General features: G+C 41.6%; 1 protein-coding gene and 1 pseudogene across 1 annotated transcript in view; one reads left to right on the forward strand and one right to left on the reverse strand.

Moving 5' to 3' along the window:
• LOC105491365 (syntrophin beta 2) overlaps positions 1-25,979 on the forward strand; it is a 114,635-nt gene that overhangs the window by 72,170 nt on the left and 16,486 nt on the right. Inside the window, exons 3-5 of the mRNA XM_011757705.2 lie at positions 1,220-1,430; positions 12,030-12,172; positions 25,725-25,921. Coding sequence (XP_011756007.1) covers positions 1,220-1,430; positions 12,030-12,172; positions 25,725-25,921 — 551 coding nt within the window. The remainder of the gene's footprint in view (positions 1-1,219; positions 1,431-12,029; positions 12,173-25,724; positions 25,922-25,979) is intronic.
• LOC105491364 (zinc finger CCHC-type and RNA-binding motif-containing protein 1 pseudogene) lies at positions 5,689-6,327 on the reverse strand (annotated as a pseudogene).

Below are 25,979 nucleotides of genomic sequence, written 5' to 3' on the forward strand. Positions count from 1 at the left end.
TACTTTAACACTGAAACGACAGATCCAGCAGTTGGTGTTTCTTTAATTTTTTCTCAGGTTCAGTAACTAGCCCAAGTTGGTCTTTCTGATTTTTTAATATATTTTATTTATTTATTTATTTATTTATTTATTTATTTATTTGAGACAGAGTCTTGCTCTGTCACCCAGGCTGGATCTTGGCTCACTGCAACCTCCACCTCCCTAGTTCAAGCAGTTCCCCTGCCTCAGCGTCCCGAGTAGCTGGGATTACAGGCGCCCGCCCCCATGCCCGGCTAAATTTTTTGTATTTTTGGTAGAGTCGGGATGTCACTATGTTGGCCAGGCTGGCCTCAAACTCCTGATCTCAGACAGTCCACCTGCCTTGGCCTCCCAAAGTGCTGGGATTACAGGAGTGAGCCACCGCGCCCGGCCTCTGATTTTTATCTTTCCATATGTTGTTTTCTTTGGAATTGAGCTCTAGGGAATTAAGAGAAAGTATCTTTTTTTTCTTTTTTTTTTTTAGACGGAGTCTCGCTCTGTCACCCAGGCTGGAGTGCAGTGGTCTGATCTTGGCTCATTGCAACCTCCACCTCCCGAGTTCAAGCTATTCTCCTGCCTCAGCCTCCTGAGTAGTTGGGATTACGGGCACCCACTACCATGCCCAGCTAATTTTTTGTATTTTAGCAGAGATGGGGTTTCACTGTGTTGCCCAGGCTGGTCTCGAACTCCTGAGCTCAGGCAATCTGCCTGCCTTGGCCTCCCAAAGTGCTGGTATTACAGTCGTGAGCCACTGTGCCTGGCCGAGAACGTATCTTTTTTTTGAGACGGAGTCTCGCTCTGTCGCCCAGGCTGGAGTGCAGTGGCCGGATCTCAGCTCACTGCAAGCTCCGCCTCCCGGGTTCACGCTATTCTCCCGCCTCAGCCTCCCGAGTAACTGGGACTACAGGCGCCCGCCACCTCGCCCGGCTAGTTTTTTGTATTTTTTAGTAGAGACGGGGTTTCACCATGTTAGCCAGGATGGTCTCGATCTCCTGACCTCGTGATCTACCTGTCTCGGCCTCCCAAAGTGCTGGGATTACAGGCTTGAGTCACCGCGCCCGGCCTGAAAGTATCTTTATTTGAGTATACAGATGTATTTGAAAATGCTAAATTAAAATAGATTTGCAGTTATGTATTTTAAACCTGGCAGGTTTGGTGACTTCTGTCCTAGCTCATTTTTTTTTTTTCTTTTTCCACACAGATTGATAGAGCTACATTCTCCTGATAGCAGGAACACGTTGATCCTACGCTGCAAAGATACAGCCACAGCACACTCCTGGTTCGTAGCTATCCACACCAACATAATGGCTCTCCTCCCACAGGTGTTGGCTGAACTCAACGCCATGGTTGGGGCAACCAGTACAGCAGGAGGCAGTAAAGAGGTCAAGCATATTGCCTGGCTGGCAGAACAGGTAGGCTGGGAGGCAGGTATCACCTGGTTCCCATTCAGAGCCAGGATGGTTCCTCATTTTAGATATCTGTAATACTTAACATGCAGTTAGGTCCTGGATATCTAACTTGCAGATCTTTTGTTTTTCGGTCTTTTGTTTCACCTTCCTTTTTCTCCTTCTACCTTTTGCTATTTGTTGCTAATTATCCACTCAACCAGAAGTAACTGACATAGTAATCACTATCATACTGTTACTAAAAAGAAGTTCTTATTACCATCTCTATCCTTAATGACAGAGGATAATTTTCATGATTTTAGATCAGGTTCAGCTAACTTTTTCTGTAAAGGGCAAGATAGCATCACAACTACTTGATTCTTCTGTTGTAGCAAGACAACTGTAATAGGCAATAGGAAAATGAATGGGTGTGACTGCGTTTCAGTAAAACTTTATTTACAAAAACAAGTAAACTGGTGGTTGGCTGGATCTGGCCCAGGGGTCATAGTTTCCCAACCCTTGTTCCTGACTAGAAGAGCTTCTAGGGGCAGCAGGCTGTAGTTGATTTCCCTGCTCTGGGAAAAGTATAAAATATACAAACGATTTTACAATTAGACAGAGGTACAATTGTCTTCCATAACTGAAAAGTGAAAAAAAAAGAAACAAGAAAGCCTGAGTAGATGTTGAGTGAAAGGAAAAGAAGAACTTGAAAGCCCAAGTTATTTTAGATCCCAGGTTTGACAAAAGGAGAGTAAAAGTTCTATGTGACATTATGTTACATCTTTTTTCTTCACCATCAGCTAGGCTAGAGGGGCTTGAAAAAAAAAGGACTGGACTAGGGGGTTCAGAGATGAGTGTTTAAGTGCTAGCTCTGTTTTTCACTGCTTTTGAGTCTTTTTGAAACTTACGTTTTGAATCCTAGTTGTGTGTGCAAAGGGCCAGGGAGTGGACTAAATAACTGGTTCCCAAATATAGCAGAATCAGCACAGAAAGGATTCTGTTCTTTCAGTTTTGATTTTTTTTTTTTTTTTTTTAAGTACAGTTTCCCACTGGTTCCCACCTTCCACCCCAACATAGTTCTAACTTTTTTTTTTTAAGCCCAGGTTGATTTTATTTATTTGAGGAGGATATTGTCCTCAAAGCAGTTCTGATGTGGTAGATCTGTGGTGGTGCCTGGTGATCTTGGTGGTACCAAGTAATTGTGGTAATTCAGGGGCCAATTTTGGTCACCAGCAAGAGTAATTTTTTTATTTTATTTTTTGCCACTTCTCAACTTTTTATGAACATTTAAATAAAATTATAATGAGAATGTAATATTAGTACAGTGATCATTTCTATAAAGCATAATTAGAATAATAAATGAGTGAAAGTCATGGTATAAGTACTTATGACTTTGAAAATTTTAACATTTTAGTTGTGTTTATCATTGTTTCTATATTTTATATGCTAGTTGAAAACTTGAATTGAATGGTAATTGTTCTGTGCTTCTGGCATTGTTCAAAATCCTCATGATTTTAAAAAGGTAACACATTCACATGGTTGAAAAATCAAACAAAAAATTAATAGGTGAAAAGTCTTGCCCTCATTCCTGTTACCTATCCACCTGTTATGCCCTTTGCCCTGGGAAGGTAACAACTCTTATTCCTTTCTATTGAATCTTTTGAGAGTTTCTTTATGCAAATAAAAAGAAAATATGAGGCAGGATGTGGTAGCTCATACCTGTAAAACCAACACTTTGGGAGGCTGAGGTGGGAGGATCGCTTAAGACCAGGAGTTTGAGACCAACCAGGGCAGTATGGCAAAACCCCATCTCTACAAAAAATTAACAACTAAAAAAAAATTAGCTGGGTCCTTTCACACATGCACTGTCCAGATCCTTTGGCTCCTATGTCCAGGTAGATCAGATAAGGATATCAACATTATCTGCATATATTCAGTTCTTAAGTTTCTGACAGTAAATAGTAAAACTTTGGTTAGTAAGGGATTTATCCAAAGGTTCACATCAGTTCCTAAGTTTAGATAGTGCGAGTTCAGAGGGTAGGGGATATTTCTCTTTTTGTTTCTTTGGAGATGGAGTCTTGCTCTGTCGCCCAGGCTGAAGTGCGGTGGCGCGATCTCGGCTCACTGCAAGCTCCGCCTCCTAGGTTATTGATACTAATTTTTATGTGACTGATTTTACCCTTTAACTGGTTATATTGGTTTTTGTTTTGTTTGTTTGTTTGTTTTGTTTAATTTCCATGTTCACAGTGGTTTTGTTAAATTGGCAAATAATTATGTATATTTATGGGATACAATATAATGTTTTTTTTTTGTTGTTGTTGTTTTTTTTTTTTTTTTTTTTTTTTTGAGACGGAGTCTGGCTCTGTCACCCAGGCTGGAGTGCAGTGGCGCGATCTCGGCTCACTGCAAGCTCCGCCTCCTGGGTTTACGCCATTCTCCTGCCTCAGCCTCGCGAGTAGCTGGGACTACAGGCGCCCGCCACCTCGCCCGGCTAGTTTTTTGTATTTTTTAGTAGAGACGGGGTTTCACCGTGTTAGCCAGGATGGTCTCGATCTCCTGACCTCGTGATCCGCCCGTCTCGGCCTCCCAAAGTGCTGGGATTACAGGCTTGAGCCACCGCGCCCGGCCCACAATATAATGTTTTGATACATGTATACATTGTGGAATGCTCAAATCAGGCTAATCAACATATCCATCACCTCAAATATTTATCATTTCTTTGTGGTAAAAACATTTAAAATTTTTTCTTTTAACGTATTTTGAAATACGCAATTTATTTTTTTGAAATGAGGTCTTACTCTGTCGCCCAGGCTGGAGTGCAGTGGTGCGATCTTGGCTCACTGCAACCTTTGCCTCCCAAGTTCAAGCTATTCTCCTGCGTCAGCCTCCTGAGTAACTGGGATTACAGGCACATGCCACCACACCCAGCTAATTTTTGTATTTTTAGTAGAGATGGGATTTCACCATGATGGCCAGACTGGTGTCAAACTCCTGACCTCAGGTCATCCATCCGCCTCACCCTCCCAAAGTTCTGGGATTACAGGTGTGGGCTACTATGCCCGGTCAATATATTATTATTAACTATAGTCACCATACTATGCAAAAGATTACCAGAATTTATTCATCCTGTTTAATTGAAACTTTGTACCATTTGACCAACATCTTCACTTTCCCCATTTACGCCTCACCCCAGCCACTGGGAACCACCATTCCACTCTACTTTTTTTTTTTGAGGCAGGGTCTCATTCTTTCACGCGGGCTGAAGTGCAGTGGTGTAATCATGGCTCACTGCAGCCTCAACCTCCTGGGCCCAAGCAATCCTCCCACTTCAGTCTTCTGAGTAGCTAGGACTACAAGCACGTACCACCACACCAGGCTAATTTTAAAATTATTTTTTGTAGAGATAGGATCTCACTGTGTTGCCCAGGCTGGTCTCAAACTCCTGGGCCCAGGTCATCTTCCCAACTTAGCCTCCCAAAGTGCTAGGATTATAGGCATGAGCCGCTGTGCCCGGCCTGGGTATGTTCTTTTTTTTTTTTTTTTTTTTGAGACGGAGTTTAGCTCTTGTTGCCCAGGCTGGAGTGCAATGGTGCAATCTTGGCTCACTGCTACTTCTGCCTCCTGGATTCAAGCAGTTCTTGTGCCTCAGCCTCTTAAGTAGCTGGGATTACAGGTGCGCACCACCATGCTCAGCTAATTTTGTATTTTTAGTAGAGACGGGGTTTCACCATGTTGGTCAGGCTGGTCTCAAACTCATGACCTCAAGTGATCACCTGCCTCAGCCTCCCATAGTGCTGGGATTACAGGTGTGAGCCACTGCGCCCTGCCGGTTATATTCTTAAAGGGAGATTTTTTTGAGTCCACCAAATGGAGGACATGTATTATCTATTAAATGAGTTTTTTTAAGCATTTGAGTATTTTTTTTTAACTTTGTATGCCAAGACTTTTTTATTTTAGTGATATATACAAAATAAATGTAATGGTTTTTTTTTTTCGAGACAGAGTCTCACTCTGTCTGGAGTGCAGTGGTGCTATCTTGGCTCACTGCAAGCTCCTTCTCCCAGGTTCACGCCATTCTTCTGCCTCAGCCTCCTGAGTAGCTGGGACTACAGGTACCTGCCACCAAGCCCGGCTAATGTTTTGTATTTTTAGTAGAGACAGGGTTTCACCATGTTACCCAGGATGGTCTTGATCTCCCGACCTGGTGATCTGCCCGCCTAGGCCTCCCAAAGTGCTGGGATTACAGGTGTGAGTCACCGTGCCTGGCCAATAAATGCAATTTTAATCACTTGAGTTCTTCCTTATCACTGAAATATGTGCTTTTCTTTATTCTTGAGCGTCTTGAATCATCTGATGTTGAGGGACCTCCTGAACTGGATTTTCTTTTTTTCTTCTTTTCTTCCTCAGTTTTGGCTTTTTGGAATGCTGTGGCATAAGGCTGTCAAGACTAGGATTCTCCCCTTAATCTTCACTGTCTTCTACTTCTGCAGTTTCTTCAACTGGTTCAGGAACTTTCTTTTTTTTTCTTTCTTCTTTGGAGGTTCATGTTCTTCAAGCATATTTTTCAGACAGGCGTAACTTAGGTGTCTACTTTTCCCACAAACATAACACTTAGATTCATCAAAGTCGTTCTGCCTTTGGGTGAACTCGGCTGCTCTTCTGTTGTCAATAGTGATGCTTGCTTTTATCACTCTACCAAATAACTGTTGTTTATTGCCCTAGTACTGTTTTGTGCAGATTATTTTATCGAAAAATAAAATAAATGCAACCTCTTTACTCTTCCTGGTATGTTTATATTTCATTATAGTAACCTTTACAACTTTGCTATGCTTGGAAAATATGCAGTATAAGTCATTATTTGTCAGGGAACAGGTGAGGTGGATATATGCTCTGTGCTTTTACTTGGAGCCAACTCACCGCTCATGTCTTCAGGTGGTGCAGACCCAGGAGACCAGAAGAGCGAGAGCCCTCGTTTTAGCTGGGGCTAAACCGTGACTTTTTTGCCCCTCACAATGGCCTTGGCATCACAGGTCCTAGGAAGGGTCAGGTGCAGAGACAAGAAAGTAGCAGCAGCAGTGCCTCTTTGCGACTGTAGGAGACCCAGGCCTGGGCATTAGTGAGAAAAGCCAAAGGCCGGGTACCGTGGTTTGTGCCTGTAATCCCAGCTTTTGGGAGGTGGGCGAGAGGAACGCTTGAGCCCAGGAATTCAAGACCAGCTTAGGTAACAAAGTGAGACCCCATCTTTACACAAAAATTTTTTAAAAATTAGCTAGGAGAGATGGTGGGCACCTGTGGTCCCAGCTTTTCAAGATTCTGAGGTGGGAGAATCACTTGATCCCAGGAGGTCGAGGCTGCAGTGAGTCTCGTGAGCCTACAGTGAGTGTTCGTGCTCCTGCTCCCTAGCCTGGGGAACAGAGTAAGACCCTGTCTCAAAAAAAAAAAAAAAAAATGAAGCCGGGCGTGTTGGCTTACACCTGTAATCCCAGCACTTTGGGAGGCTGAGGCGGGCAGATCACGAGGTCAGGAGATCGAGACCATCCTGAGTAACACAGTGAAACTCCATCTCTACTAAAATATAGAAAAGTAGCCAGGCATGGTGGTGGGTGCCTGTAATCCAGCTACTCGGGAGACTGAGGCAGGAGAATGCCGTGAACCCGGGAGGCGGAGCTTGCAGTGAGCCGAGATCGCGCCACTGCACTCCAGCCTGAGCGACAGAGCAAGACTCCGTCAAAAAAAGAAAAAAAGAAAAAAAGAAAAGAAAAGGCAAGACAACCAAGGAAGGTTTATTTTAACAGTTACTACTTGATGCCTTTTAACTCTCAAAGTGCATAAAGACTCAAGTTAGGATCATATACATTCAGTTGGTATTAGTGTAATTAGTTATTTACTTTTTGCTGTCCATTTTTTATTGTAATAATAAAATAAAGAACCAGAAGTACATTGCCTGTCAAAAAGGGAAATGAATAATAACTATTAGTATTTTTTCATCTTTGGTGCTGTCCACCTCTGTTTATTAGAAATAAAATTTGGAGGCCCAAAACGGTGGCTCACGCCTGTAATCCCAGCACTTTGGGAGGCTGAGGCAGGCAGATCATGAGGTCAGGAGTTTGAGACAAGCCTGGCCAACATGGTGAAACCCCGTTTCTACTAAAAATACAAGAATTAGCTGAGCGTGGTGGTGGGCACCTGTAATCCCAGCTACTCAGGAGGCTGAGGCAGGAGAATTGTTTGAATCTGGGAGGGAGAGGTTGCAGTGAGGCGAGATTGTACCATTGCACTCTAGCCTGGGCAACAGGGTGAATCTCCATGAGGGAAAAAAAAAGAAAATTTGGAGAAAGCTGTAGTTTGGCCAGGTTTGTGTATGTGTGGGTATTCAAACACAAGCAAACCAAAGCCCTAACATTCGTATCCCTTTTGTCTCTGGCCAGAAACTCAATGGTGGGATCCCCAAGGCTGCTTGTGCTACCATAATCGAAAAACACATACTATATATAGCAGACAGCGTTTGACTTCACTGAAAGCAAACAGTGTCCTTAAAAGTTAAGGCAAGGCCAGGTGTGGTGGCTCACGCCTGGAATCCCAGCACTTTGGGAGGCTGAGGTGGGTGGATCACCCACCTCAGGAGGTCAGGAGTTCGAGACCAGCCTGGCCAACATGGCAAAACCCCCATCTCTACTAAAAATATAAAATTAGCTGGGCATGGTGGCAGACACCTGTAATCCTAGCTACTCAGGAGGCTGAGGTAGGAGAATTGCTTGAACCCGGGAGGTGGAGTTTGCAGTGAGCCGATATGGTGCCATTGCACTCTAGCTTGGGCAACAGAGCGAAATTCCATCACCAAAAAAAAAAAAAACAACAACAAAACTTAAGGCAAATAGGCAATCAAAATGATTAAATTTAGGTTTCATTTTTTTCCCCAATATAAGTAAAAGAGGGAAAAGATATTCTCTAAAAACGAAGGACTTGAAAGAGCTAAGAGAGTAAACAGTTTGAAAAACATGTTAATTAAAGTTCTCTTTCTTGAAATTGAACATTGCTCCCATTGGCATTAGCATCGTTCCTTTAGGGCTTAAAATACCTTCTTTGGGAAGACATACATTTAATTTAGGTTTTCCAAATGCTTATACTCTGATCTAGCCTTCAAAAATCTCTCTCTTGTAACTTAAGGGGAAAAAGTATTTACTTGTTTACTTTATTTTATTTGTGAAACAGGGTCTCACTCTGTTCCCCAGGCTGGAGTGCAGTAGTACAATCTCAGTTCACTGCAACCTCTACCTCCTGGGCTGAAGTGATCCTCCCACCTCAGTCTCTTGAGTTGCTGGGACTACAGATGCACACCATCATGCCTGGCTGATTTTTGTAGTTTTTGTAGAGATGAGGTTTTTACCAAGTTGCCCAGGCTCAAGTGATCTGCCCACTTGGGGCTCCCAAAGTGTCAAGATTACAGATGTGAGCCAGCACACCCAGCCAGGAAAACATTTATTTTCAAAAATCAGTTTATCTTTTTTTTTTTTTTTTTTTTTTTTTTTTAGACAGTCTCGCTCTGTTTCCAGGCTGGAGTGCAGTGGCGCGATCTCAGCTCACTGCAACCTCCGCCTCCCTGGTTCAAGCGATTCTCCTGCCTCAGCCTTCTGAGTAGCTGGGACTACAGGCGCGCGCCACCACGCCCAGCTAATTTTTGTAGAGATGGGGTTTCACCATGTTGGCCAGGATGGTCTCGATCTCCTGATCTCATGATCTGCCTGACTTGGCCTCCCCAAGTGTTGGGATTACAGGCGTGAGCCACCGCGCCTGGATTAAAATCAGTTTATCATTTTAACCCTTTGGGAAGACAGTTCTATCTGATGTAACCTATTGAAATATTGTCTGTAATAGTCTTGGGAACAAATACCTAGTAGTGAACATAAACTGGAATTTTTTTGGGGATATGTGTGATCCAAAAATGTATGATTCTAAGAGAACCTCTTTAGAGCTGATACTCTCCTTCCAGACATTGGAGAGTTAACCACAGACTAATATAGAGTCTTGGAAAACTAAGGTTCACTGATAAGAAATGCATAATTATTTCTACAATATTTTGCTTGAATTCTCAGTGTTAGGTTTTGTCTTTTGTTGCTTTCAGCACATGGTAGAACACTAGTCCCTTCACTGGCTAGAATTAATTTCCCACTTTTGGGATCTAGCTCGTGGCCTTGGCTAGGAGAAGAGAGTCCCAGTGATAGATATTATAGCACAGAACCAAACCACTCAGGCCACTTTCAGATTATAGATGTAAGGTTCTCATGTCCAGATTACCTTCAGAAGTCCTTAAGGAAAGCACGTGAAAAGGGCTCTGAAGGCAACACTTTCAGAGATAAGTGATTGTCAATTTGAATTCTCCTTGAAGCTGTCAGTGTTAAAATACAGTGTTGTTAAACAGTCCTTGCTCAGAGGTCTCCTGAGGAGGGAAAAGTTTTGATCATGACAGGGCTTTTCTTGAATATAGTCTTTGGCTTTTTGGCCTTGGATCCTTGACAGTATGGATAAATAGTAGTTGTTTTCCTGAAGTTTAAAACATTTTTAGAGATAACTGAGCATTATACAAGTAAATTCAATGCAACCTTCTAAGCTGAAACATAAATTTCTAAAATACAATGGGCCAGGCACGGTGGCTCATGCTTGTAATCCCAGCACTTTGGGAGGCTGAGGTAGGTGGATCACCTGAGGTCAAGAGTTCGAGACTAGTATGGCCAACATGGTGAAACCCTGGCTGTACTAAAAATACAAAAAATTAGCTGGGCGTTGTGGCGGGTGCCTGTAATCTCAGGTAGTCAGGAGGCTGAGGCAGGAGAATTGCTTGAACCCGGGAGGTGGAGGTTGCAGTGAACCAAGATCTTGCCATTGCACTCCAGCCTGGGTGACAGAACAAGACTCTGTCTAAAAACATAATAATAATAATAATAATAATAATAATAATAATAAAAAAATACAATGGAGAACTCTTGGAACATAGTTTAAGTGTTTTCTTAAGCTGTTAAGTTCTGGGTTAATAATAATTTTTTAAAAATACAACACAGTGAGGCTGGGCACATTGGCTTACACCTGTAATCCTAGCACTCTAGGAAGCCGAGGCAGGCAGATTGCCTGAGCCCAGGAGTTCAAGGCCAGCCTGGGCAATACAGTGAAACCCCATCTCTTCTAAAATACAAAAAAATTAGCTGGGCGTGGCAGCATGCACCTGTAGTCCCAGCTACTCGGGAGGCTGAGGCAGGAGAATTGCTTGAACCCAGGAGGCAGAGGTTGCAGTAAGCCGAGATCGCACCACTGTACTCCAACCTGGGCAACAGAGTGATACTGCGTCTCAAAAAACAAAACAAAACAAAAAAAACACACACACAGTGGGTCTGGCGCTATGGCTCACTCCAGTAATCCCAGCACTTTGGGAGGCTGAGGCGGGCAGATGACCTGAAATCAGTAGTTCGAGACCAGCCTGACCAACATGGAGAAACCTTGTTTCTACTAAAAATACAAAATTAGCTGGGTGTGGTGGCATATGCCTATAATCCCAGCCACTCAGTAGGCTGAAGCAGGAGAATCACTTGAACCCAGGAGGCTGAGACTGCAGTAAGCTGAGATTGCACCATTGCACTCCGGCCTGGGCAACAAGAGCGAAACTCCGTCTCAAAAAGAAAAAAAAAAAAACGACATAGTGAATCATGATCTGCGTTTTAAAAAAATACGATAGACGGGCCGGGCAAGGTGTCCCATACCTGTAATCCCAGCACTTTGGGAGGCCAAGGCGGGTGGATCATGAGATCAGGAGATCAAGACCACCCTGGCCAACGTGGTGAAACCCATCTCTACTAAAAATACAAAAATTAGCTGGGTGTGGTGGCACACACCTGTAGTCCTAACTACTCAGGAGGCTGAGGCAGGAGGTAAAGGTTGCAGTGAGCCGCGATTGTGCCACTGCACTCCAGCCTGGCGACAGACCGAGACTGTCTCAAAAAAAAAAAAAAAAAAAAAAAAGACATTAACAGATTACATTGCACAAAATAAGAGAGTTATGTTATTTGGAAAATATTTTATTCAACTATCTATGTATGCATATATTGGGTTGCAATGTAAACTATATTTCTTATTGTAAGTCTTGATCAAAAACTTTGATGTTTACATTTTACAGACTTACTTGGTAGTAGGAGTTTCTGTCCTATGTTTAGAAGATATTACACATCAGACATTCTGAAACTTATAATTTTGAACATATTACTATATATTTAATTAGAATTGACAATATTGGCCAGATGTGTGGCTCATGCCTGTAATCGCAGCTCTTTGGGAAGCTGAGTGAGACCCTATCTCAATAAAAGAAAAAACAGAATTGGCAATGCTCAGTTATTATGGAATGGGGAAAAACTGTGTTGTATCACTAGATAATGTTTATAACTCTAATACACACACCACTTCACACCTCACAGTGGAGAGTCCCTACCAGTGTAAACTTGGTGAGATGTTTCCTGTATGTCAAGTCCATCAGGTTGGGAAAACAACATGGAGACCCACTGTGTTAGGCCATCACTGAAGGAACTTTTACAAAGACATATCATTATAGTTAGCCCTGATTTCTGAATTTTTCCATTGTAACAGGCAAAACTAGATGGTGGAAGACAGCAATGGAGACCTGTCCTTATGGCTGTGACTGAGAAGGATTTGCTGCTCTATGACTGTATGCCATGGACAAGAGATGCCTGGGCATCACCATGCCACAGCTACCCACTTGTTGCCACAAGGTAAGTAAGACTAAAGATAAGGAAATAAAATATTTATCCTACTCTAAATCTACAAAGGAATTTTAAAGTGAATTCTGTTATCTTAGGTGCCTAAAAGAGCATTTAAGTAGCGGATGCAGACAAAAATTTTTTCTTTTACAATCTTATTGATCATTTTGCAGCTGCTAGCTCAGAATAAATTGTTTTTTTCCTGAGCATTTTTGTGTGTACCTTTTAAGTTGTCAAAGAAACTTCCTAACTGTTCCCTTTCAAGACTTGCTTAGTCATGAAGATTATAGGGGTTTTTTTTTTTCTTTATTTTATTGACTGTGACTAGAAAACCACTGAAAATTGTGGCAGCCTTTTGACTGAGTGATGAAATCATTTAAACCAAAATGTGGTACTGTGGATAAACCACACAACTCAGCCAAAATATTGTTCAACTTCTCTTTCTAATGTAAGAACACATCATTTTGATTCTATGAAATAACCATTGATTTGACCTGAAGCCACAGGGTGTTTCTAGCATTCCACATATGGAGGGCTGAAAGGGAAAAGAATAGAGAAATTTAGACTTGGGAGCCAAGATGTCTTAAGGGATCATAACTGTGAAACTAGAAAACATATCCAAATTCAAATTTTTTTGGACTTATAAAATAATCAGGTGTTGGTATAACTCAAAAACTACACATTAAAGAAGAGCGTCATGGGAAAGTATTTGGTAGTCAAAAGAGCTAAATGCTGAAACTATCTGGAATATCCCAGTGGGAATAGTGGGGTTTTCCTGCTTTGAGGAGACAAAGATTCATGTAAGGCAGAGTATTCTTTGCATTACAGGAAAAGTTTCACTTTAAAAGATTTCCTTAACTTACCACATATATTATTCTTCCCTTACATATATTATTCTTTTTATTAAAAAAAATCGTTTTCACATAGGCTTCCAGTAGTATCTCCGTAATTTAGAGCTGGAGCTCCTAGATCACAGAATGAAATAAAGGATTTGCTGAGCCTCAGTATTAGGGAGGTATGCCCTCATTAATTCCTTCAGGACAGAATAGTCCTGCAGAAAGACTGAATTTAATTATCAGTTTCTCTTTTTAAAAAATAAAATAAAATATACAGTATTGTTTATTGTAAATTTCTTTTTTTTTTTTTTTTTTTTGAGACTGAGTCTGGCTCTGTCGCCCAGGCTGGAGTGCAGTGGCCGGATCTCAGCTCACTGCAAGCTCCGCCTCCCGGGTTTACGCCATTCTCCTGCCTCAGCCTCCGGAGTAGCTGGGACCACAGGTGCCCGCCACCTCGCCCGGCTAGTTTTTTGTATTTTTTAGTAGAGACGGGGTTTCACCGTGTTAGCCAGGATGGTCTCGATCTCCTGACCTTGTGATCCGCCCGTCTCAGCCTCCCAAAGTGCTGGGATTACAGGCTTGAGCCACCGTGCCCGGCTGTAAATTTCTTAATATTTGGTTTTTTTAATCCCCACTAAATTATAACCTCCTTGAAGTCAAGAACTCTGATTTAGTCATCTCAGCACTTCCCACAATGCTTTGCATGTAGGAGGCTATCAATAAATCTTAGTTGAATTAAATTCTTTACTTAAGTTATAGTTTCTCTGTCATGATTACATTAGGAACTTGATGATAATCCTATAAAAATATGTGACCGTGTCTTAGTAATTATAATTAGAGCAAATAAATTTATATTTTCCAAAGATTTAGAGTTTAGGAATATGGCTCTGGAGATCTCTTAAGTTTAAATTTTGTAGAATCAGCTTACACTTTGGTTCTGATCATAGAATGCAAGGAAGGTAGCTTTATTCTTTTTTAAAATGTGTGCACCTGGAAGCATGAAGCAGAAATTTATCACATTCCATAGATGAGCTTTTGTTTAATACTGGAAATTATAATGCCATAAGCAAATAATTTCTTGGCTATCAAGTAGATTAGGCATGGACCACCAAAGCACTTTGGTACTAAAGAATGAGATGGGGTGGTGTGTGTACTATCACCGGTATTAATTTGCAAGTAGGGAAAAGATATAGACAAGATTTAAGAGCTAAAATTATAGGCCGGGCGCGGTGGCTCAAGCCTGTAATCCCAGCACTTTGGGAGGCCGAGGCGGGCGGATCACGAGGTCAGGAGATCGAGACCATCCTGGCTGACACGGTGAAACCCCGTCTCTACTAAGAAATACAAAAAACTAGCCGGGCGAGGTGGCGGGCGCCTGTAGTCCCAGCTACTGGGGAGGCTGAGGCAGGAGAATGGCGTGAACCCGGGAGGCGGAGCTTGCAGTGAGCTGAGATCCGGCCACTGCACTCCAGCCTGGGCGGCAGAGCGAGACTCCGTCTCAAAAAAAAAAAAAAAAAAAAGAGCTAAAATTATAAAACTCGTAGAATAAAATATAGTAAATCTTCATGACTTTGGGTTAGGCAGAGTCTTCTCAGATATGATACCAAAAGCACAGTTAACAAGAGAAAAAATAGATAAATTTGACTTTAAGAAACTTGAAAGCTCTTGTGCTTCAAATGTCACCATCAAGAAAGTGAAAAAATAACTCACAGAATGGGAGAAAATATTTCAAAATCATATATCTGACGAGACTTGTGTCTAGAATATATAAAGAATTCTTGTCCAGGCATGGTGGCTCACATCTGTAATCCTAGCACTTTGGGAGACTGAGGCAGGCCTATCATCTGAGGTCAGGAGTTCAAGACCAGCCTGACCAACATGGTGAAACCCCATCTCTACTAAAAATATAAAAATTAGCCAGTGTGGTGTTGCATACCTGTAATCCCAGCTACTCAGGAGGCTGAGGCAGGAGGATCGCCTGGATATGGGAGGCAGAGGTTGCTGTGAGCTGAGATTGCACCACTGCACTCCAGCTTAGGTGACAGAGTGAGACTCTTGTCTCAAGAAAAAAAAAAAGAATTTTCCAAGTCAGTAATGAAAAGATAAATTACGCAATTAAGAAACAGGGCTGGGCGCAGTGTCTTATGCCTGTAATCTCAGCACTTTGGGAGGCCAAGGTGGGTGGATCACCTGAGGTCAGGAGTTAAAAGACCAGCCTGACAAACATGGTGAAACCCCGTCCCTACTAAAAATACAAAAATTAGCCAGGCATGGTGGCGTGGACTGTAATCCCAGCTACTTGGGAGGCTGAGGCAGGAGAATTGCTTGAACCCAGAGGTGGAGGTTGCAGTGAACTGAAATCTCACCACTGCACTCCAGCCTGGGTGACAGAGCGAGACTCCCTCTCAAAAAAAAAAAAAAAAAAGAAATGGGAAAATGATATGAATAGATATTTGTCCAAAGAAGATATACAAATGGCCAATAAGAACATGAAAAGATGTTCAGCATCCTTAACCATCAGGGAAATGCAAATCAAAACCACAGTGAGATATCATTTCCCACCCACTGGGATGGCTATAATTAAAAAGACAGATAAAATAAAAAGTGTGAACAACGATGTGGAGAAAATGGAATCTTTATACACTGCTGGTGAGAATGTAAAATGTATACTTGCTGTGCAAGGCAGTCTGGCAGTTTCTCAAAAGCTAAACGTAGAGTTACGCTGTGACCCATAATTCCATTCCTAAGTTATGCCCAAGAGTAATGAAAACTTATGTCCACATGAAAACTTACATATGACCATTCATAACAGCATTATTCACAATAGCCTAAGAGTGGAAACAACCTAAGTGTCCCTCAACTGATGAACGGATAAATAAAATGTGACATATCCACACAGTGGAATACTATTTTGCAGTTAAAAACAATAATGTTCTGATACACACTACAATGTAAATGAATCTTGAAAACATTATGCTAAGTGAAAGAAGCCAGACACAAACAACCACATACTGTATTGTTGCATTTATATGAAAAGTTCAGGATAGGCAGACCCAGGATAGACAGAAGGTAGATTAGCCGTTGACAGGGGGAGGTAGCTAATGGGTACAGGATTTCTTTTTGAGATGATGACAATGTGCTAACATTGAATGTGATGATGGTTCCTAAATTCTGAATATACGAAAGACCATTGTACTTCAAGGGATAAATTGTATGGTGTGTGAATTATATTTTAATAATTCAGTTATTTCAATAAAATAATTAAACCCAACAAGATTGAAAAGAGAGACTGTTTCATAATAAACTGAATGTTATACTAAGTGGTAGCATGCTACTGAACCTTTCTGTGACACATATTTTTCATTTGTTAAGTGTACCCTAATGAGGTAGGATGGGTGTGAGTATTAAATGAGTTAATACTAATAAACTGCCTAGAATGGTGCCTGACACATTGTAACTGCTCAATGTTAGCTGCTTTAATTATAATATTTATTATTAAATGAAAATTATGCCCAAGAAGAATTCTTTGTAAAAAGCATAATAATTAGGCCAGGTGCGGTGGCTCATGCCTATAATCCCAGCACTTTGGGAGGCTGAGGCAGGCAGATCATGAGGTCAGGAGTTTGAAACCAGTCTGACCAACCTGGAGAAACCTTGTCTCTACTAAAAATACAAAAATTAGTCCAGCGTGGTGGCACACGCCTGTAATCCCAGCTACTTGGAAAGCTAAGGCAGAAGAATCACTTGAACCCTGGAGGCAGAGGTTGCATTGAGCTGAGGTCATGCCACTGCACTCCAGCCTGGGCAACAGAGTGAGACTCCATCTCAAAAAAAAAAAAAAAGTATAATATTTAGTTTAATTTGGTCATTGTTAAAGGAGGAGCTCTGGCCAGGCGCAGTGGCTCACGCCTGTAATCCCAACACTTTGGGAGGCCGAGGCGGGTGGATCACGAGGTCAGGAGATCGAGACCATCCTGGCTAACACAGTGAAACCCCGTCTCTACTAAAACTGCAAAAAATTAGCTGGGTGTGGTGGCGGGCGCCTGTAGTCCCAGCTACTAGGGAGGCCGAGGCAGGAGAATGGCATGAACCTGGGAGGCAGAGCTTGCAGTGAGCCGAGATCGCGCCACTGTACTCCCGCCTGGGTGACAGAGTGAGACTCCGTCTCAAAAAAAAAAAAAGGAAAAAAGAAGAGCTCTTAGCTGGGTGCCATGGCACATGCCTGTAATCCCAGCTTCTTGGGAGGCTGGAAGGGTCACTTGAGCCCAGTAGTTCAAGACTAGCCTGGGCAACATAGTGAGACCTCTCATCTCTAAAAAATTAAAAGAAAGGAAAAGGAGCAGTTTTTTGATCTGCCACCAATTTTTACAGATAGTCAAAGTTTCATATTAAAGGTGAGGAATTCAAACATGCTCATTCATGCAAATTGAACTCACCATTAATTAAATGGGTGGGTCATATAGAGCTTCCTAGACTGCCTTCCTTTCTCTATTCCTTTCCTTATTCTTCCCCTTCCCCTTCTCTGCCTTCCCTTTCCTTTCCTTTTCCTTTCTTTTTCCTTTCTTTTCTCCTCTCTCTTCCTCTCTCCCTCCTTCCTTCTCTTTTTTTCTTTCTGACGAACTCTTACTCTATTGTCCAGTCTAGAGTGTGCAGTGGCAGGATCATAGCTCACTGTAACCTCAAACTCCTGGGCTCAAGCCATCCTCCCACCTCAGCTTCCCAAGTAGCTAGGACTATAGGCATAAGCCACTATGCCAGGCTAATTTTTTTAGCCTGTGTTGCTGTGTTGCCCAGTCTGGTCTCAAACTCCTGGGCTCAAACAATTCTCATGCCTCCGCCTCCCAAAGTTCTGGGATTACAGGTGTGAGCCACCATACCAGTTCATGTTGTTTCTTAATAAGTTTAATTAATTCATGTTGTTTCTTAATAAGTTTAATTAATGTAACAACAGGGCTTCTTTACTCCTTGTTCAGGAAGTACTGGTGGATTAGAATAAACAAGACAGATGAAAGGTTTAGTTTTTCCATGTGGCCATGTTGGCAAGGTAGAATTGGTTGAAGTCACTGCACAATAGAATTAAGTGGGGCTTAATCATCCTCTACCAACCAGAGAGGGGTAAAGGGTAACCCTGAGAGAGACCAGAAGATGAAACCAGACCAGGAGGTATCCTGCAGAGGGAGGCAAGGCCAGAAAGTGTTTTTAATGTAGGGGAAAGAGAACATTTGAGATTTAAACGAATAATGAGAAAGGGCTGAATGTTTAATTTCCCTAATTCTATTGTTAATACTTTGGACCATGTTCTTACACGTGTATGAGACAGAATAAAAAAGGATTACATAAACACACAGGTAAGGAAAAGAAATTAAGGATCTTTATTATGTTAAACAAAGTAGATAACCCTGAAAAATTAAGAGTTGATTGTACTTCAAAATCAAATAACATCCTTAGAGTAACATAAATTAACCATGAGCTGCCGTTTATATTTTTGCACATTTACAGATTCTTCGAAACCAAAGCTCTGTATGTGCATGGATTTTAATAGCTGATAGTTCAGGCCAATGAGGAATAAGTGAAGGCATGAAAGTGATAAATGAGGAGGATTTTTATTTTACACATTTCTTGAGATTAAAGCCAGATACATGACACAGGTAGAAAGACACCGGTTTTACAGGAGCTCTGGATTTTTCAGGATATGGATTTTGTTGTCTTTTCCTATAAGCTTTCTTTGGAAGAGAAAAAAGATCTCAAAAAAAAAAAAGTGTGGTGACTTTAGAATGTGGAATATTGAGTAGTGCTGTGCTTATGGGACTTGTGGGGCAAAAGCTACCAAAATGCCTTTGCATGAACTCATCTGGCCTCTCCACAAAAGGGGGGCCTTTTAGCACTGTTCCCAACCAACCGCTGTTCAGCAAGAGTCCAGCATCTGGTTTGAATTAGATTCCCTTTGCCAAATATTTCATAATGAAATCTGTAGGAAAAAATTCTCTTAGACTTTATATTTTTTAATGTCTGTTTTGGGATTAGCATTCAAACTGAATATGATAAAGTATCTATTGCTTTCCCCAACACTTTGTCTTACTTGGATCATATGTAGAGTAATTTTGAAATTTATTTAACTCTTTCTAAGGTAGCTAATGTTTAATTGGCATGTTGGTTTTTTGGGAATCAGCTCAGTAAAGCAGTTCTCAAAGTATACTTCGTGGACCTCTGCAAGATTCCCTTTACAGAGGCCTTGTGAGTTCAAAGCTGTTTTCATAGTAATACTAAAATGTCATTTGCTTTTTTTTCATGTTGTTGGCATTTGCACTGAGGGTGGGTAAAATTGCTGGCACCTTAGCATGAATCAAGGCAGTTGGCACCAAACTGTATTGGGAGTCATTGTATCTGTCCCCACGTGGACTTGCAGAGGGAAAAAAATGCCATTTTAACTTCAAAATGTCTCTCCTGAAATAGTAAAAAATATTAATTTTATTTAATCTTGACCCTTGAGTATTCATCTTTGTAACATTCTGTGTGATGAAATGGGAAGTACTCATGGAGCACTTCTGCTACATACTGAAGAATGACTGTTGTCTCAAGGAAAAGCACATCTGTGATTGAATTCTCAGCTGAACTCCATGCTTTTTCATGGAAACATCATTTTTTCTTGAAAGAATGACTGATTGACAAACACGTTTAGTCAGACTTGGGTATTTGTCAGATCACCAAAATGAATCTGTAACTTAAGGAAAACACTGACAGTATTAGTTGCCAATGATAAAATTGTAGCTTTCAAGCAAAAATTAGAATGCTGGAAAACTCATATCTGCTACTGTGAGCTTGTAGTGGTAATATCAAATGAGATTTTTTTCATCTTTTATAATGAACCATTTTTAACATGGAAAATCTGTGTAACTCAGTGAACAAATATTTTTCCAAATGAATGATAAATGATGTTGCAAAATTATGCACGCATAAAAAAGATCCATTGAAATTTCAAGGGAAACCAATTGATTTTTAATGTAAACATGATACAGAAACTGTTGATAAGGTTTCAGATTCCACGTTGCAATTAATCTTTATGAAACCACTTGCTGAGTTTTGGTTCTGTGGACAGAAGGCTATCCACATCATCTGAATGGGCTATTAAAATACTCTTCCCTTTTCCAACTACATATCTAGGTGAGGCTATGACTGCATACTACAATAGAATGCTGAAGCCGATGTTAAAATTCAGCTATTTTTAAGCTAGATATTAAAGAGATTTTATTTATTTCTCTTTGATGTACATTCCTCACCAAATTTTTAAAAATCCTTTATAGAAAACATTGTCAGGTGAGTGAATCCTTATAAATGAGGTAGTATTTTGTTCTGTTACACAGATCTACTTAATACTTCTTTAAAATAGGCAAAATATAAAAAGTGAGGCCAGGAGTGGTGGCTTATGCCTGTAATCCCTGTACTTTGGGAGGCCGAGGCAGGTGGATCGCTTGAGCCCAGGAGTTCAAGATCAGCCTAGGCTACATAATGAGACCTTGTCTCTACACAAAATACAAAAATGACCCAGGCACGGCGGCACACGCCTATTGTCCCAGCTACTTGGGAGGCTGAGGTGGGAGGATTGCTTGAGCCCGGGAGTTCAAGATCAGCCAGGGCAACATAATGAGACCACATCTCTACACAGAATGTAAAAATGAGCTGCGCGTGGTGGCGCATGCCTATAGTCCCAGCTACTCAGGAAGCTGAGATGGGAGGATTGTTTGAGCCGGGTAGATGGAGGTTGCAGTGAGCCAACACCGTGCCACTGTACTCCAGCCTGGGGGATAGAGTGAGACCCTGTCTCAGAATGAAAATTAAAAAAAAGAAAATATAAAAAGTGAATAGATTAAACTGTGAAGCAAAATACTGAATAGTTTCATGACCTTAAGGAAAATTATTTTTCTTATGGTTTTCCTATATGTATACTTCACCATTTTTTGTAGGGTTTTTGTTTTGTTTTGTTTTTTGGGGTTTTTTTTTTTTGTTTTTTTGAGACGGAGTCTTGCTCTGTTGCCCAGGCTGGAGGGCAGTGGTGCAATCTCTACTCACTGCAACCTCCGCCTCCTGGGTTCAAGTGATTCTCCTGCCTCAGCCTCCCGAGTATCTGGGATTACAGGCACACACCACCATGCCCAGCTAATTTTTGTATTTTTAGTGGAGACAGGGTTTCATCGTGTTGGCCAGGCTGGTCTTGAACTCCTGACTTTGTGATCTGCTTGCCTCGGCCTCCCAGAGTGCTGGGATTACAGGCATGAGCCACCACACCCAGCCAATATTCCAAGCTGATGTATTTCCTTCTCTAGAGTCATTTTCCAAGAAGCCTCACCATCTTTTTGAGGGAGGGGGTGATTTCAATCTGGGCACTAAGGACACTCGTTGCTGTTGGGTTGGTTATTGTTTATTGATGGACAGAGGTGGGAAATGTGTGTGTGTGTGTGTGTGTGTGTGTGTGTGTGTGTGTGTGTGTGTGAAAAAAACTCAATGTGAATGACAGAGCCTTTAGCAGATAAATTTTTATTTTAAAAAACTCACAAAATTTGCCATCTAGTTACTTTTAAGTGTACAGTAGATTAGTATTTACTATATGCACGTTGTTGTGTAGCAGATCTCTAGAACTTTATCTTGCAAAACAGAAACTTTATTGAACAACAATTCTCCATTTCCATCTCTCCCTCAACCCCTGATAACTACATCCTTCTGTTGTTATGAGTAATACCTTGGATACCTCATATAAGTAGACTTCATGTAGTATTTGTCTAAATGTTGTAGATTATGACAGTATTTCCTTTTTTAGACTGAATAGTATGTTCCATTGTATATTTATAACAAATTGTCTTTATCCTTTCTTTTGTCAGTGGACATTTAAGTTGCTTCCATCTCTTGGCTATTGTGGATAATGCTGTAGTGAACATAGATGTGCAGGTATCTTCAAGATCTTGTTTTGAGATCTTTTGGATATATACCAAGAAGTGGGTCCTTTGCCTTTTTTTTTTTTGAGATGGGGTCTCGCTCTGTCGCCCAGGCTGGAGTGCAGTGGCACGATCTTGGCTCACTGCACACTCCGCCTCCTGGGTTCACGCCATTTTCCTGCCTCAGCCTCCTGAGTAGCTGGGACTACAGTCTCCTGCCACCATACCCAGCTAATTTTTTGTACTTTTTTTAGTAGAGATGGGGATTCATCATGTTGGCCAGGATGGTCTCGATCTCCTGACCCATGATCCGTCCACCTCGGCCTCCCAAAGTGCTGGGATTACAGGCCTGAGCCACCGCACCCGGCCATCCTTTGCCCATTTTTTAACTGGGTTGTTTACTTATCGTTCAGTTTCAAGAGTTCCTTATATATTTTGGATACCAGTCCTCTATCAGATATGTGTTTTGCAAAAATTTTTTTGTCTGCGGCTTGTCTTTTCATTCTCTTAACAGTATTTTTTGCAGATCAGAAATTTTTAATTTTAATGAAGTCCAACTTACCGAATTTTTTTCTTTAGGGATTGTGCTTTTGATATTACATCCTTTTAGATCATCTAGCATTTCTCCTACATGATAGAAATTTTTTTTTTTTTTTTTTTTTTTGAGACGAAGTTTCGCTCTTGTCGCCCAGGCTGGAGTACAGTGGTGCAATCTCGGCTCGCTGCAACCTCCGCCTCCCCAGTTCAAGCGATTCTCCTGCCTCAGCTTCCTGAGTAGCTGGGATTACAGGCGCCCACCACCAGACCCGGCTAATTTTTGTAGAAATTTTAGTATTGTGTTTTACACTTAGGTCAAAGATCCATTTTGAGTTAATTTTTGTGAAAAGTATGTAAGGTCCGCTTTTTTTTTTTTTTTTTTTTTTTTTTTCCTGCATACGAATGTCTACTTATTTCTAGCATCATTTGTTGAAAAGACAGATCATTCTTGGCTGGGTGCAGTGGCTCACGCCTCTATTCCCAGCACTTTGGGAGGCTGAGGCGGGCAGATCGCCTGAGGTTGAGACCAGCCTGGCCAACATGGTAAAACACTGTCTCTACTAAAAATACAAAAATTAGCTGGGCATTGTGGCGGGAACCTGTAATTCCAGCTATTCGAGAAACTAAGGCAGGAGAATCGTTTGAACCCAGGAGGCAGAAGTTGCAGTGAGCTGAAATCGCGCCATTGTGCTCCAGCCTGGGCGACAAGAGCAAAACTCCATCTTAAGAAAAAAAAAAAAAAAAAGGCCGGGCGCGGTGGCTCAAGCCTGTAATCCCAGCACTTTGGGAGGCCGAGACGGGTGGATCACGAGGTCAGGAGATCGAGACCATCCTGGCTAACAGGGTGAAACCCCATCTCTACTAAAAAATACAAAAAACTAGCCGGGCGAGGTGGCGGGCGCCTGTAGTCCCAGCTACTCGGGAGGCTGAGGCAGGAGAATGGCGTGAACCCGGGAGGCGGCGCTTGCAGTGAGCCGAGATCCGGCCACTGCACTCCAGCCTGGGCGACAGAGCGAGACTCCATCTCAAAAAAAAAAAAAAAGAAAAAAAAAAAAGAAAGAAAAGACCATTCTTTCTCCATTGAATCACCTTTCTCTCTTTTTTTTTTTGAGAGGGAGTCTCGCTCTGTCACCCAGGCTGGAGTGCAGTGGTGTGATCTCGGCTCACTGCAACCTCCGCCTCCTGGGTTCAAGCAATTCTCCTGCCTCAGCCTCCCGAGTAACTGAGATTACAGGTGCCCACCACCATGCCTGGCTAATTTTTGTATTTTAGTAGAGATGGGGTTTCACCATGTGGGCCAGGCTGGACTTAAACTCCTGACCTCAAGTGATCCGCTCGCCTCAGCCTCCCAAAGTGCTGGGATTGGCCAGGCACGGTGGCTCATGCCTGTAATTCCAGTACTCAGGGAGGCAAAGGGAGGCAGATCACCTGAGGTCAGGAGGTCAAGACCAGCCTGGCTAACATGGTGAAACCTCGTCTCTACTAAAAATCCAAAAAAAAAAAAAAAAAAAAAAGTGCTGGGATTACAGACATGAGCCACCACGCCCGGCCTGAATCACCTTTGTTCTTTGTCAAAGATCAGTTGACTGTATTTGTGTGGGTTTATTTCTGGGCTATCTATTCTGTTCCATTGATCAATTTGTTTGTTCTTTTGCCAATTCCACACTGTTTTGATTACTGTAGTTTTATTGTAAGTCAAAGTTGAGTGGTGCCAGTATACAGATGTATTTTCAACTTTTGTTCTTCTTTAGTATTATGTTGACTGAGTCTTTTGAGTTTCCATACAAACTTTGGAATCAGTTTATCAGTATCTACAAAATAACTTGCTGGGATTTTAATGGAATGGCATTGAATCTGTAGATCACCTAAAGGAAAATTGACATCTTAATATGGGGTCTTTCTACCCATGAACATAAAATATCTCTTGGTTTATTTAGATCATCTTTGTTTTCTTTTGGGAAAGTTTTGAAGTTGTTCTCGTAGAGATTCTATACATATTTTGTTGGATTTATGCTTAAGCATTTCATTTTATGGTAACTGACATAAATGGTATGTTTTTAATTTCAGATTTCAATTGTTCAAAGCAACTGACTTTTGTATATTAATCTTATATCCTGCAACATTGCTATAATTGCTTATTAGTTTTAGGAGTTGCGTACAGGGTCTCACTCTGTTACCAAAGCTGGAGTACAGTGGCATAATCATGGCTCATGGCAGCCTCAACCTCCTGGGCTCAAGCAACTTCTACCTCAGCCTCCCAAGTAGCTGGGACCACAGGTGCACACCACCATGCTGAGCTTTTTGTGTGTGTGTGTGTGTGTGTGTGTGTGTAAAGACAGGGTGTCTCTGTGTTGCCCAGGTTGTTCTCAAAATCCTGGGCTCAAGTGATCCTTCTGCCTCAGCCTCTGAAAGTGCTGGGATTACAGGTGTGCGTCACTGCATGCATCCATATGTTTTATTTCTTTTGTCTATTTTGGCGGATTTTTAAAATGTAGACAGTCATGTCATTTGCGAACAAAGACCGTTTTATTTATTTTGGAATCTTTTTTCACATAACATTGCTTCATAGGGCAAGGAATTCTAGAGTCAAATGCAAAAGCAGCATGAATTTTTAGATAAAACCCAACTTTATGTTCACTGTGCATCTTTACTAGCTGCATCTCCCCAGAAGAGGTATTCACTGCCTTCTGCCATTGGAAGTCCTTTGGTGATTGGACAAGAGATTGTTGTTTAAAAAAAATACATTTTTAAAGCTCTTTGGCTGAAATGTTTGAAATGCAGTTAGCTATCCATTTTTTCTTATGGAAGCATATTTTTCCTCTTAAGTTATTACTGTTAATTTACTTATTTCCTAATCAAAATCATATCTTTTTGATACACGTAACCCCTTGGGAGCATAGAGGAGCTCATGGAAAATTAGGGCACGGTTCATCCAGCCCAGTATCTTGGCCAGGCCCAGTGGCTCACACCTGTAGGCCCAGTGGCTCACACCTGTAATCCCAGCACTTTGGGAGGCCGAGGCAGGAGGATTATTTGAGCCCAGGAGTTCAAGACTGGTATCTTGTCTGACTGTGACACCAGGGGTCATTTTATGGGAAAACAGAATGGTCTGTATTTCACAGATTATAATCTTGCTTTGAAATGTCTATATCCAAAAACTGTTGATTGCTTTTATAAGTTTCTGCTTATCAATGAGCACAAATTCCTGACATTTTTATCTGATAATATAGTTACTTTTGATTTCTGCTCTGTTTGTGGTCCTAGGTTGGTTCATTCTGGCTCTGGATGTCGATCCCCCTCCCTTGGATCTGACCTTACATTTGCTACCAGGACAGGCTCTCGACAGGGCATTGAGATGCATCTCTTCAGGGTGGAGACACATCGGGATCTGTCATCCTGGACCAGGATACTTGTTCAGGGTTGCCATGCTGCTGCTGAGCTGATCAAGGAAGTCTCTCTAGGTAGAGATGCTGACTTTTTATTTCTAGTAGTAATTAAATGGAACTGTTATACAGTCAT

This window comes from Macaca nemestrina, chromosome 18 (assembly GCF_043159975.1).
Source record: "Macaca nemestrina isolate mMacNem1 chromosome 18, mMacNem.hap1, whole genome shotgun sequence".
Taxonomy (NCBI): domain Eukaryota; kingdom Metazoa; phylum Chordata; class Mammalia; order Primates; family Cercopithecidae; genus Macaca; species Macaca nemestrina.